Source organism: Corythoichthys intestinalis, chromosome 10, assembly GCF_030265065.1.
Source record: "Corythoichthys intestinalis isolate RoL2023-P3 chromosome 10, ASM3026506v1, whole genome shotgun sequence".
Lineage (NCBI taxonomy): Eukaryota > Metazoa > Chordata > Actinopteri > Syngnathiformes > Syngnathidae > Corythoichthys > Corythoichthys intestinalis.
This window is the reverse complement of record NC_080404.1, coordinates 37,614,782-37,629,731: the sequence shown is the minus strand read 5'-3', so window position 1 is coordinate 37,629,731 and position 14,950 is coordinate 37,614,782. Positions and strand designations below refer to the sequence as shown.

Genomic DNA, 14,950 nt, shown 5'->3' with positions numbered 1-14,950 from the left:
GCCTCACCTTGATAACGTGGAGGATTTTCCTTTCTTTTTAGTGTCATTCTATTGCTTGATTACCCAACAATGTGTATTTATCTTAGTTTTGAAAATTATGTATTTTTGTGTCCTTCTGGTGTTAAAAAAAAACATTAAATTGAGAACCACTCCCATATATGCGATTCAACTCTGACACACTAGGTGGAGCCAAATATGCCTTACTGATCAGCCATTCATATTTTTATCATGTATATTTTAACGTTCTACCGACATTGTTAATATATATATATTTTTTTAAATATAAAAGTTATTACAGCTCTTACTAAAAAGCTGAGCTCTTTCAGGCTCAACATAAGATAGAACAGTCGAATGTTGACCCGCACGTACGGATTCACACACTATTAGATAAGCAAAGAGCCAATAGGACTTTTTGAAGCAACACTCGCACACAGTCTGCATATTAAGGAGGACCTTGTTGACACGCTCAAACATCATTTTTACAGTGGACAGTCACTGAATCTTTGTGGTGAGCACGGACAAAGAAATGTTACTCTGACTCGAAATACAACTTTTCAATCATGTTTTCATGTGTTCTTGTTTTAGGTGCGGTAGCTTCGTCGACTGTGTTAGTTAAATGCCCGCTAGTAGCCCACATGGCGAGAGCAATGGGAACGTGGAAGAGTCCCAGGCATTTTCGGAGGACGTGTTTGACGACACATACGCGGAAAAAGTAGCTCCCAGACACCCTTGGACGCTGGTGTGGAGAAACATCTGGCTCATGGCGATGCTGCACGCCGGCGCTCTCTATGGAGTCTCCCTCATCCCGGATGCTTGTGCTCTCACGCTCGTTTGGAGTAAGTAAAGTCCCCAAACCGTATAGTGAATACATGCCACTGACGATGATGATCCAGTTTGAGTGGAAGCAAGGGCGTAGGCTTGGTCTCAACATTGGTAGGGACGATATTTGCTCTTTTTTCCAGGGGATGGGACATTAATAAGACCAAACAGATTGGGTGAACGGGCTGTCAGGGGTGTCAGGGCTAGATTTCTCATGAATATGAACCTAATTAATGGAGTAATGGATAGGCTAAATCTGGGGTGCTCAAGTCCAGTCCTCAAGAGCCCCTATCCAGCTTGTTTTCCATGTTTCCCTCCTCCAACACACCTGACTCAAATAATCAGGATCATTATCAGGCTCCTGCAGAGCTTGCTGATGAGCTGATCATTTGATTCAGGTGTGTTCAAGGAGGGAGACATGGAAAACAAGCTGGATAGGGGCTCTCGAGGACCGGACTTGGGCACCCCTGGGCTAAATGATCAATGCAAAATAAATCTGTATTGACTTATACTAACTTTGATGTGTATTGGTTCAGGTGATACACCAGTCGATTTAAACCTTTGTTTTTAAAAACTACTAAAGAAACAGTATAACATCAGGTGCACGGAGTGCTGCTGGGTGTACAAAGTACACTTCTGGTGCTCTTCGGTGTGGGGATCAAAAAAGTGACAATTCAAAATCTCAAGGCATTCAAGAAGTACAAAAATAAAAAGCCTTTATTCAATCATGGCTTTGTACAAATTAAAAAAAAAAAAACTCTTAAAAAAAATAAAACTTATGTGAAGTTGTCATCTTTAAAGGTCCCTGGGATTATGTACTATTGTATTTTTTGTTGTTGTTTGTTTTTTCTCCTCTCCTACTTGGGATGGTTTGCTATTAGGATGTTTTTTTCTCTGCCACTCCTAATTGACCTGCCCTTTGACTTCAGTCAGGTGAAGAGATTCCACCTGGCTATGCTGAACTTGGAATTGTCTGACTAGTTTTAAGAGGTGGTTTGAAGCAGAGTCACTGATTGTCTTGATGAAGGCCTACGCGGCCGAAACATGTCGGCAATTCTTTAATATGTACAAAGCCATGATTGAATAAAGGCTTTTTATTTTTGTACTTCTTGAGTGCCTCGGGTTAATAATTGTTACTTAAGAAACATTTTGAAAACTTCCAGAATAAATGTCAGGAGTTTACTAGCAAATTTAAATTGCAATATTTGAACATAACCTCAATTATATTAACATGCACAAGGAATAAAAACTTGTAAATAATCTCTTAACTATCCAGGATTGCAGAAAATAAACATTAATCTTAAAACCACTCAACACTGTCCGTCTAAATAAATAAACATAACATGATAAAACTTGTTAATCAAGGAATAGCAAAAAAAAAAAAAAAAAAAAACAGAGCCTTCCTTCAGGTGAAACACTTCTGCTTTTGTTCACAAGCACAACAAAAAATGACAGCTCAATTTGACTGCTTTGAGACCACATAAATAAAAATAAAAATTGGGAAGAAGTTGGTAAACCTTAGTTCACTAAATTTCTCACAGGTTAATTGTTAACAGTAGAAAACATACAGGAGGACACTTCTCTCTAAAGGCCGAGTTATGCTTCCGCGTCAGACCTGCGCTGTCAAGGAAAACCCGATTTACGACTCTCCGCTGTAGCCTGAAGTGCTCCTGCAGAATTTTCTGACTTCGCGTCACGTCGACGCATATGACGTGGCGGAAATGTACTGTGATTGGTCCGCTCAGCCTGTTGTTTCCGGTTCAGCGCAAAATCACCGCCATAGTCAAACATGATTTTGCTACACACCAAGCCGACGAGAGCAACGAAGAGCAAATACGACAACTTCTACAATGTCTCATCAAGACGTTATGAAGATTGCCAAATGGCAAAAAATTTGTGGGAGGAAATTGCTGAAAATACGGGGCTGGAGGTCAGCCAACGATTGAATAAAAAAATGGAAGAACCACCGAGAAAAGTATGTGTGTGTTCGGAATCGAATGGCCACACGAAGTGGTGACCCAGTCGGCCAAAAACTGCCAGCTTGTTATCACTTAATGTCGTATTTTTGGTTGGTGCACTTCATCATTTATTGTGTACATATGTTTGCTGTGAGTCTGGGACTTATTTACGTGTCACACTTCAAGTATATGAAGAATAAAGCACAGGTTTGGTGTCAAAAGAGTTGTTTTGATGATTAATTTTCAACAACGGACAGTTCACACTAAATACATCATCACTGATTGAGAGTGCCTCGGAGCTTTTACGATAACGTTAACAACAAGGCTTCCAACGCAGTTTGGGAAGTTCCATAGCCGCCAGAAATCTGCTATGGCTTCCCACTAGCTGGTTGTAGGACACGGCAAACAAATCGGGCTGCAGGGCTTTGCAGACCTCGGACAAAACGATAGACGCAGTGCTCGACGCCAGTTTGAAGCTAGCGCCACAGCTTGCTGGTGTCCACCCGAGGCTAGAAGTCTCTGTGCGGCAGCAAAAATCGGACAGACCGCCTCGAAACAGTCTTCTGCGTCACCTGTGCCTCAACATTTATATGATCAAAATTTATTCAATGTCTATAAGCTGAAGATCCACGTCAACAAACGTGCCCCAAAACCGTACAAACACAACGCCACAACCGTCTAGTGGCTTGGCGCTAAATTTCAGAGCAACGCGTTCCCTCACCGCAGAACTATCGAATGCTCATTGACGCCGTAGTCACTTCGCCGTCACCGCAACGCAGGAGCATAACTCGGGCTTAAGCAGCGTCCTACTCGAGTTTTGCAGGTTGGCAAATTCACACAGTTTAATGCTATGCTAACTCTGATGCAGGTCGGACTTTCAGTAGCACAATTTGTGGCGTGTGCTCCACCTCCATAACATTGACATATTTTTACATTACTTACAGTGCCCGCTGCTGCTGGCCCAAAAAAAAAAAACTTCTAATATCCCTCCTCTTCGAAGGGGGCGGTATTCTGTTGACATGTTGTATTTCTGTTGGAGCTGTGAGTGCGTGTGTGTGTGTGTGTGTGCGTGTGTGTGTGTGTGTGTGTATGCGGGCTCAAGTCATCAACCGGTCAAATGTGCGTTTGAGGGGAAAAAAATGGACAAGCACATTCAGCAAGTAAAATGGGGTAAATGTGAGTCTGAACACAATGAAAATAATTCACTTAATAACTGTAGGCGCAATTCTATTCTTACAACATATGGGAAGACAATCCAAATTACCTATACAACTGAACTCATTATATAATGCAAATAAGGTTGCTTAAAAGTTAGTGGGGACAATCTAAGCATCCTGAAAAGTTGGTAGTCTTATGTCCCTACCGCCCCTATGCAAATCTACGCCCTTGACTGGAAGGGTCTCTCCCAGTCAAAATGGATTGGACGTGTTTCGCCGTCAATGGCAGACAATGAATTTAGAAGAATATTAAACAAAATAAAGCAATAGATTAAACCGTATGCAAAAGGGGAAAACTAATAATAAAGCAGTCCTGTATTACTCAAACTTGTTTTTATTGCTGCAATGTTAGCATATAATGTACTGTATTCACACTAGTGATGCACGATAATACATTTTTCAACCGATATCGATAACCGATAATTTCCTGCCCCTTCAACCCGATAACCGATAATGTCACGCCGATAATTCTACTCAAATATGTGTGTAAAATTTTAAAGTATACAAAGAGCAAATGTTACTGTGCAAAAATGTAATTTAGTCCTATTTTTTTCCACATCAAATGTGAACAAGTAGTAAATTCCAACAACTAAACAATGGCAATGATGTGTAATGGTAAGCTTTTGGCAACAATTACTTAGAGAGTAAACACCCAAGTTGCACAAAAATGCCTTTAAAAGTAAGCCATTCCTAACATATATCACATTACTACACTGCAAAAACACCTCCTTAAAACTAGCAGAAGTGGACAAAACTGTTGATTGCGCACATTTGGAGGCTAAATCAAGTATATAATTATCGGATTGCATTATCGGTTGAATTTCGTTTTATCTGGATTATCTGTATGACATCATAATTGCCATTATCGGCCGATAATTATCGGTGACCGATATTATCGTGCATCTCTAATTCACACAAGTGAAATGTCCCTTCTTGTGGTAAGTTTGACTTTTTTTCTTTTTTAAATTCTTATTATTGGTACCATCATTATTTTACAGTTTTTCTCTTTGCTTTAGTACGTTACTCTGCTCAGACTTGAAATTCTCAAAACTACTTGTTCAATCCTCACAACATCGTATTAATAGTGCACATAAAAAAAAAATCAGTTTCCCATTTGAACAATTTGCAGATGTTTTCGTGCATCCATGCAAATAATTTGTACAGTTCTCTGCTGTTTCCTACCATAGGAGGAGTTTGACTTTTGTGGCAGGCAGGGGCAAAAATGTTAATGAACCCCGAAACTCAGTGTCAGCAATAAACTTAATTTACAAGATATATGTTGGATAGTAGCTTAGCCCATGCTCGTACATACAGGCATCACAGATGTGTGTGTGCGTTTTTCTGTCTTACCTAGTGGAGAAGTAGACGCCGCATCCGTTTTGACTGAGCCAGGAACATTTATAATAATATGTTGAAAATGGAAAAAAAAAAATTTGGGGGTTCCCATCATTTTTTAGGGTTAATGTGTTTAGTGGAGCAAACTGAAACCCCACTCACCATTTTGGCGGTGCTTGACGGCATTTCACATCTTCAATCCTTGGTTCTCGCTCAGTAGTTGTTTTTGGTTTGGAAAAAATACCTACATCCATCTTGCCTCTTCTGTCCTCAAGTGTTTTTTGGGGGTGCTAAGCAAAGCAAACGACTGTCTCTAAGGGGCTAGTCACATGATGTGTTTGAAAAATAATTTTGACCCATTATTAAATTTTTTTTTTTTGTTCATTTCATTCATTTTTGTTGTTTGTTTTATTGCTTTACAACTTATATAGACAATATTTTACCGGCAATGTCTTAATTTTAAAATAATGTATTGGAAAGTCAATCATATGCAATGATATTTTATGCCACCAGGGGCGGATATGACTTCCAGCCCCCATCCCCTTAATCTCCACGTATGTTTCCTACATTATCAGCTGCATCTGTCATGATGGTCGAAATGGATTATCATTGGTCTTTATTGAATAGTCTAACCAGCCACAACATTTAGTCATTACTTCATTGCATAAGTCTTTACATGCAAAATGGATTAACATGTTGTCGGAATATGTCAACATGTGTGTGCTTTTTTCTAAGCATTTTCGTTACTTATTTTACATAACTTATTTTAACCTGCCAAAAGTTGTAATAGTTAGGGAAAATGTGAGTTTCCACCCGCCAACATAATCAGGGAATAGTTTGCAACCCACAACAGAATGCTAATTAAGTTTCTACCACCGTACTCCCCATTCCTCAATCCCATAGAAGAATTTTTATCCACATGGAGAAGGCAAGTGTATGATTGCCAGCCTCACACTCAGATGACTCTCCTGGATGCCATGAATGCAGCATACAGTAACATCACAGCAGATGCCTGCACGGGCTGTAAGGCAATCAAGGAGATTCTCTCCAGGCTGTATAGCAAGAGAGGACATCCGTTGTGATGTGGATGAAAATTTGTGGCCCAACAGAGAGGAACGTCAAGATCTGTAAAAAGAATGGGGGGGAAAAATCCTGACAGCAAGTTTAGTTGTGCCAATTGTTTTATGTTCACATATCTAATTTCGCTTTTGTTTTTTAGCAAGTTTAGTTGTGCCAATTGTTTTATGTTCACATATCTAATTTCGCTTTTGTTTTTTTTTTCTCTGTGATACTGAGTGCTGTCTTTTGCTCTCTGTATTGCAATGACACGGTCTGTCAAGACATTGTTAAAACAGCAACAATGTAAACTGAATCTTGTTCAGTCCATTGCAATCAATCTCCCACACGCAAAGGTATAACTTACTAACAATTTTCATCAAAACTTGCGTAAACCATCTTCAGCATCGGAGCCTTCCACAAGAGTAACTGTTATATTGAGAGCATGACAAAGCAATTCGACTGTCTTTTCTGCACACAACGAAGCAAGGATTTGTCATTGTGACAACATGATGTGTTCATTGATACAGAAATTAAATTTTGAGTGAAAGACTCAGAATTTTGTACAAAAAGCCTTTGCAGTTAATCCATGTTGTTTTGCTACTTGTGTAACGTGTTTTGAGAATTTCAATTTTGATCTGAGAAACGTACTAAACTAATAATTGAGAAAAACTGTAATAGTGTGAAGTGGCTTAAACTGACGAAACAATATTTTTTTTAATATAGGAATCGATACATAGATTATCCAATGTAATCTTATTTTATATGATGTACTGTGATGACAGTACGATATGGATTCAAATTCGTACTTGGACTTATGAAAACACTGTTACCTATAGACAGTTTATTTAACTACATAAAATTTTTTTATAGGAATATTGGTTTATATACACATTTAATGTTTGGACAGATGCTCAGTCATAATGAAAACATCAACAATGACCACTTAAAGTAGATTTATTGCAGCTATAGAAATAAATAAAAAAATAATTAAATTGAATCACAGGTTAGGACCACTGTGTTATTTTTGTGTTCCCGTTATTGGAATCATACTTAAGATTTAACCATTTGTATTGCATTCTGCTGCATTTGTAGACAACAGATGATGAGTACATTTCACAAATTCCTGAACAGTCTTCACTTTGTTTACCCGCCACCCCCCCTCCAGTCTTGTCTTTGCAATGCTGGGCTGCATATTATTACACTGTGGCAGACAAAGCACAATCAGCACTCCCATAGACATTCCATTGTGAACCGCGTGGCACTACAACACAATTCGTCTTTGGCTGCCACCAGGCCCCCGCATTTACGCAGACGGCAACAAACGGCACACCTGATTCTTTAATAGATACACTTTTGTTTTCCCCCACCAGGCGTTGTGTGCTTCTATTTCAGCGCTCTCGGTGTGACGGCAGGAGCGCACAGGTTGTGGAGTCACAGATCCTACACAGCTACGCCGGCCCTTAAAATCTTCCTCGCCCTTGCCAACTCAATGGCTTTTCAGGTAAAACAATCATGTTTCAGTGCCATTTGAACTAGGAGGGACTGGCAACAATCATTCAGTTCGAATGGGTTGGACGTCTATTGGCTTCAGTGGCAGCTAATAAGTTAAATTGACAAAAAAGCATCTATATTATTGCAGTATTGAAATGGTCCCTCATATAATGTGATTTTTGGACAATAAGCCGTAACCCCCCCCCCCCCCCCCCCCGCCCATTTAAAAAACTTTTTTTTTTTTTTTTTTAAATATATATATATTTTTTTTAACCTGTCCTTTTCAGCTGTTTGACACGGAAAATGGAAGTCTGAGCGCCCGGTTGGTCTGAACAGTTTTAATGTTTCACATTAAGAGTATGACATACTCCCATTGTGATCATTCACATACCTCGTTTATTATGACAAAACAGCAAACAGGAAGGGGTTATGGGGGAACAGAAGAAAAGAAACACAAGAAAGAAAAGAAACTCAAACAACAACAAGAAATACATTGAACGTCTACACTAACTACTAACATGTTGGTACTATCGTCAGTTAGATGTAGTATTTCCGGTTGACACCATGTGGGGGGCCTGTTGACCAGGGAAAGAAGGGGACTGGGGTGGGGGAGTCTATAAGCTAATTGATTGAAAGGGGTAGAGTGTACACAAATCAGCTCTGTTATCTAAACCCAGTAATCGTGTGAATCCCTCTTGAGTGTAAGCTGGTTGGCGACCGACCCTACGCCTCCCCCTTGCCAATCCCGGCACCGAGACCCCCCACCCGAGCACGCCCCATCACATCCAGCCGCACGCAAGCCCCACCAAGCGCGCGATAGCCACACAGACGAGCGGAGATGCCACGCGGGCGCCAACCCAGGGCCACGGCCCCAACCCAGCCAGCCCGTCGGGGGGGCGTCAGCGTAGCCCATCCATCCTCCCGCAGCCCAGCAAAGGAGCCATTGTCCCCTCCCCCTCGGATCCAGAGTGGTCCCCCGGGCCACCTGCGCACCCATCAACCGGCCTTCAGGGATGGCAAAAGGGGACGCACCACCAACCCCACGCACAGACCCGCCTGCCCACCCGGCCCACGAGCCACAGCCGCAGCCCCCCAACCGCCACGCCACGGGACCCCCAGTGGCCCACCAAGCCCAGGGCAGGGCAGGGTCCCTTGCCGGAGCAGGCAACATCAAGCCGATACACTGACACCCAGCCAGCGACCCGCGAGGGAGCACAGGGTGGACATCCAGTCGGAGAAAAGAGGGGAAGGCGGAGGCAGGAGGACGCCGAGGAGCCGCCGCGGGGCGACATGAGATCGGAGCCCGACCTCCCCCCCACTCCCGCGGCCCTCAGCCCAGGCAGAGGGGAGGCCACGCCCCGGGAGCCACGCCATAGAGAAAAAATGTGGGACCCACCTACCACCCTATTGCTATAATCCCCCCCATTTTGAATCCTGCGGTTTATAGTCCAGTGCAGTTTATTTGTTGATTTATTTGGATTAATAGGTAACACCTAATTTGACAGCATGGTCATAATACTCCCATAAGACCGTCATTATTATGACATGACACTACCATGGGCATTAATGAATGCTTATGACAGATGTCATCAAGTGTCATCCGGCAAATAATGTCACTAACTCCATTTATGTCCAGCTTGGATCTTTTACATCCATTCAAAAGTGAGATCATTTTCCGGATGACACAAAAAGACATCCGTCATAAGCATTAGTTAATGCTCATGGCAGTGTCATGTCATAATTATAATGGTCTTATGACAGTCTTATGGCACCACTGTAAAATAAACTGTTACCAAATACCATAAATAGCAATTAATGAAACAACTGGAACAGCAACTGGAGAAATAATTAGCACATAACATGAATTTGGATTGTTATTTACATCTGTAGTGCTGCAATGCATGGTAGGAGGCATGTTGGACGACAAGTGTTGACAGCAGGTGGCAGCAGAGGTTGACTATCTCCATAATGTAACCAAATGAAGCTTCTTGAACCAAAAAGTTTCATGGTCATATGGGCTTATGACAGCCTTATGACGCCGCTGTCAAACTGTTACTGGTTAATACCTTTTGGTCTAAATACTAGTATCCCATAATACAGTGAGGACAGCTACGGTTTATAGTCCAGTGCAGTTTATCTATGAACAAATGCCGTTTTCGTGTTTGGTGGGTGGCGGTTTATAATCTGGTGCGCCGTAAATCCGAAAATTATAGTACATGATTTTTTTTCCTTGTTTCGTTCCTCATTTTTTTCTGCATCCCTACCATTTAATTTGGATGTAGTTCCATTGTCGACCACTAGATGATGGCAGTGGACTTGACAGAGCCTTAAATCATCATTAAGATCCCAAAGGGCTTCACAAACACACATTTTACATTAAAATATTACATTATTTTTTTCATTTAATTTATATTATTATAATAAATTAAAAACAGAGTAGTAATTATAAAATTGTTAATACAAATATATTTACAGTATTTGTACTATTTGTATTTTTTAAATTTTGATTTATTTTACAATTATTCATAACTCTAAAATGTATGAATTTTACCGGGTTTCTGAACAGCCCAGTCCTCCTCAATCCTGCTTTTTATGCCTACAGAAATAAAAGTTACTAGTTTCATTTTTAAAATGGCCATTACTTTATAAATTACTTTATCCGATTCAGCAAAAACCAATCAATTATCAATTTAATCAACTTTTTCAATAGTGATTAAATGATTTAGAAAAGTTGTTTAAATTAAAAATGTCTAAATCAACTAAATCTCTGCTTTTCAACTGTAAATATTGTCCTATTTATATGAATAAAGAGGAGTAAATTAACGCATGCTGCTATAGACGGCGATGGACGTCCACTCCATTCAAAATGGGAGGCCTGACACTGATTGATCATCTTTCTGCATGCAGAATGACATTTACGAGTGGGTGAGAGACCACCGTGTCCATCACAAGTATTCAGAGACTGATGCTGACCCGCATAATGCCAAGAGAGGCTTCTTCTTCGCGCATGTGGGATGGCTACTGGTTCGCAAACACCCAGACGTCATCGAGAAGGGACGAAAACTGGAGCTATCTGACATAAAGGCCGATAAAGTGGTCATGTTCCAAAGACGGTGAGTTTTTGGAAACAAAATTGTCACAAATTGTTATATTTACTGTATGTGTGTTGGTTTCAGGCACTACAAGCTCTCTGTGTTGATCTTGTGCTTCCTCGTGCCCATGATGGTACCCTGGTACTTTTGGGGTGAGTCCCTCCTGGTAGGCTACTTTCTACCTGGGTTACTGAGGTACACCGTCGCTCTCAACGCCACCTGGCTGGTCAACAGCGCTGCGCACATGTGGGGGAACAGGCCTTACGACCGCAACATTAACCCCAGGGAAAACACAGTTGTCGCCTTCAGTGCCATCGGTAGGAAAATGCAGGAAATAGTAAAATTTCAGTTGTAAATGTTGCTTTTTATTGTATTCTAGGCCAAGCAAAGAACCTCACTCTAAATTTGTGTTTTAGAAGAATATCTGTGTTTTAACAAAGACTTGAATTTAGCTGCCTTTTTTATGGAATTGTTTAGCAGCAAAAGGTTGTCATTTTTTAAATAATTTAAAAATTATCACAATAAGATGGGAAATATACACTCACTGCCCACTTTATTAGGTACACCTGTTAACACTTAATTTCTAATCAGCCAATCACATGGCGGCAACTCAGTGCATTTAGGCATGTAGACATGTTTTAAGACAATCTCCTGCAGTTCAAACCGAGCATCAGTATGGGGAAGAAAGGTGATTTGAGTGACTTTGAACGTGGCATAGTTGTTGGTGCCAGAAGGGCTGGTCTGAGTATTTCAGAAACTGCTGATCTACCGGGATTTTCACGCACAACCATCTCTAGGGTTTACAGAGAATGGTCTGAAAAAGAAAAAATATCCAGTGAGCGGCAGTTCTGTGGGCGGAAAGGCCTTGTTGATGCCAGAGGTCAGAGGAGAATGGCCAGACTGGTTCGAGCTGATAGAAAGGCAACAGTGACTCAAATAACCACCCGTTACAACCAAGGTAGGCAGAAGAGCATCTCTGAAAGCACAGTACGTCGAACTTTGAGGCAGATGGGCTACAGCAGCAGAAGACCACGCCGGGTGCCACTCCTTTCAGCTAAGAACAGGAAACTGAGGCTACAATTTGCACAAGCTCATCGAAATTGGACAATAGAAGATTGGAAAAACGTTGCCTGGTCTGATGAGTCTCTATTTCTGCTGCGACATTTGGATGGTAGGGTCAGAATTTGGCGTCAACAACATGAAAGCATGGATCCATCCTGCCTTGTATCAACGGTTCAGGCTGGTGGTGGTGGTGATGTAATGGTGTGGGGAATATTTTCTTGGCACTCTTTGGGCCCCTTGGTACCAATTGAGCATCGTTGGAACGCCACAGCCTACCTGAGTATTGTTGCTGACCATGTCCATCCCTTTATGACCACAATGTACCCAACTTCTGATCGCTACTTTCAGCAGGATAACGCGCCATGTCATAAAGCTGGAATCATCTCAGACTGGTTTCTTGAACATGACAATGAGTTCACTGTACTCAAATGGCCTCCACAGTCACCAGATCTCAATCCAATAGAGCATCTTTGGGATGTGGTGGAATGGGAGATTCGCATCATAGATGTGCAGCCGACAAATCTGCACCAACTGTGTGATGCCATCATGTCAATATGGACCAATCTCTCTGAGGAATGCTTCCAGCACCTTGTTGAATCTATGCCACGAAGAATTGAGGCAGTTCTGAAGGCAAAAGGGGGTCCAACCCGTTACTAGCATGGTGTACCTAATAAAGTGGCCGGTGAGGGTATATACAGTGAGGAAAATAAGTATTTGAACATCCTGCGATTTTGCAAGTTCTGTCACTTAGAAATTTTCATGGTAGGTGCTTGTCCACTGTGAGAGACAATCTATAAAAAAAAAATCCAGAAATCACAGTGGATGATTTTTAAAAACAGTCATGTCACGTTTTATCGTAAAATTTATCACATGAGCACATCTGGTTGCATCATGTTAATAAATGTAATTCTTCACATCGCACTTGAAAACATGAAATTGATCACGTTAAATCGGAACTTAGTTGTTGTAAAGTGACTTGAGCTATGTTTGCTGTCACCATCAAGCACTCATATCTTAAATTTCCACTTGCAAGTCAAAGCAAAGCAAACCGATGCGCCTTCTCCCACACTGAGTCAGCACTTTGATCCTCTTTTTCCTTTTACCAGGTGAAGGCTTCCACAACTACCACCACACATTCCCATTTGATTATGCCACCAGCGAGTTCGGCTGGAGGCTCAACTTCACTACTGCCTTCATCGACCTCATGTGCTTCCTGCGTCTGGCCAGCGAGCGCAGGTCGGCATCCCGGGAGATGATCATGGCCCGCGTGCGGCGGACGGGCGATGGCGCCACTAAAAGTGGCTGAGTCGCCAACAATGCAGCCACCTGTTACGCTGGTGATGATTTTCGGACACGCGCGGCCCACAGGCACTAAGTTCTCACAAGTACATATCTTTTTCAGTTCCTTTTCCACTGCACGGTACTGACTCACTTTAGACACATTTCAAGGAGGTACAGTTTCAAGTACCCGATCATTAAAATATAAGATTATCAGAGAGTATTGTGGATAAAAAACATACTTACCAAACTACAAGCTGTTGTGTTGAAGTTGAATATCTCATCTAATCCAATTGACTTACATTTGTGGTGTATTTTGCATCTATTCACACAATGAATGAAATACATTGCGTACATTGTAGCTGGAGTCAACAAGTTTATCTGCACAAGCCCGGAATCCTCTCCCTCATTGTGTATGTTGAAGATTTTACTTTTGATTTGAAGAAAAAGTTTTACCCTTAGATAAGAAAGTAAGAATCTAGAATGGCAGTCAGAAACGGCGAATCACGTGCTGGGGTTTATTACACATTACAATGGGGAGCTGCTCATATAAACATAAGCACAAATCAACCAAGTAGATTGATTGTTATGGTTTTGGGAGTGACTAGTAAATGATAGGTAGATATTTGTTTATATTGATAAAAATGACACCATGTGTATCATAATAAACACAGTTTTGTACCTCCTCATACAGTATATATGACTTGTCATTTCTTTGCATCACATTTCATCAGGTAAACTTGTATAGAAAAATTGCAGTGTATATTCAAATATAGAACACACTCATCAGATTACTGCACAGTGATCCCTCGCTACTTCGCACATCAAACTTTGTGCTCTCCGTCCATCGCGGATTTTTTCAATTAAAAAATATACATACATAAGTACAGTGGGGCAAATACGTATTTAGTCAACCACCAATTGTGCAAGTTCTCCTACTTGAAAAGATTAGAGAGGCCTGTAATTGTCAACATGGATAAACCTCAACCATGAGAGACAGAATGTGGGGGGGGGGGGGAGAATCACATTGTTTGATTTTTAAAGAATTTAATTCCAAATTAGAGTGGAAAATAAGTATTTGGTCACCTACAAACAAGATTTCTGGCTGTCAAAGAGGTCTAACTTCTAACGAGATCTAACGAGGTCTAACGAGGCTCCCCTCGTTACCTGTATTAATGGCACCTGTTTAAACTCATTATCGGAATAAAATACACCTGTCCACAAACTCAGACAGTCACACTCCAAACTCCACTATGGCCAAGACCAAAGAGCTGTCGAAGGACACCAGAGAAAAAATTGTAGACCTGCACCAGGCTGGGAAGACTAAATCTGCAATAGGTAAAACTCTTGGTGTAAAGAAATCAACTGTGGGAGGAATTATTAGAAAATGGAAGACATACAAGCCCAATGATAATCTCCCTCAATCTGGGGCTCCATGCAGGAGCTCACCCCGTGGCGTCAAAATCATAACAAGAACGGTGAGCAAAAATTCCAGAACCACACGGGGGGACCTAGTGAATGACCTACAGAGAGCTGAGACCACAGTAACAAAGGCTACTATCAGTAACACAATGCGCCGCCAGGGACTGAAATGCTGCACTGCCAGACGTGTCCCCCTGCTGAAGAAAGTACACGTCCA

General features: G+C 41.4%; 1 protein-coding gene across 1 annotated transcript; it reads left to right on the top strand.

The window, feature by feature from the left end:
* The first annotated feature begins 314 nt into the window (after nt 1–314).
* scdb (stearoyl-CoA desaturase b) lies at nt 315–14,010 on the top strand. The gene is made up of 6 exons (XM_057847722.1): nt 315–508; nt 586–836; nt 7,759–7,889; nt 10,787–10,992; nt 11,056–11,288; nt 13,140–14,010. The coding sequence occupies exons 2-6, from the start codon at nt 617–619 to the stop codon at nt 13,337–13,339; spliced, it is 990 nt and encodes a 329-aa protein (XP_057703705.1). The 5' UTR covers nt 315–508; nt 586–616; the 3' UTR covers nt 13,340–14,010.
* Nucleotides 14,011–14,950: the final 940 nt, after the last annotated feature.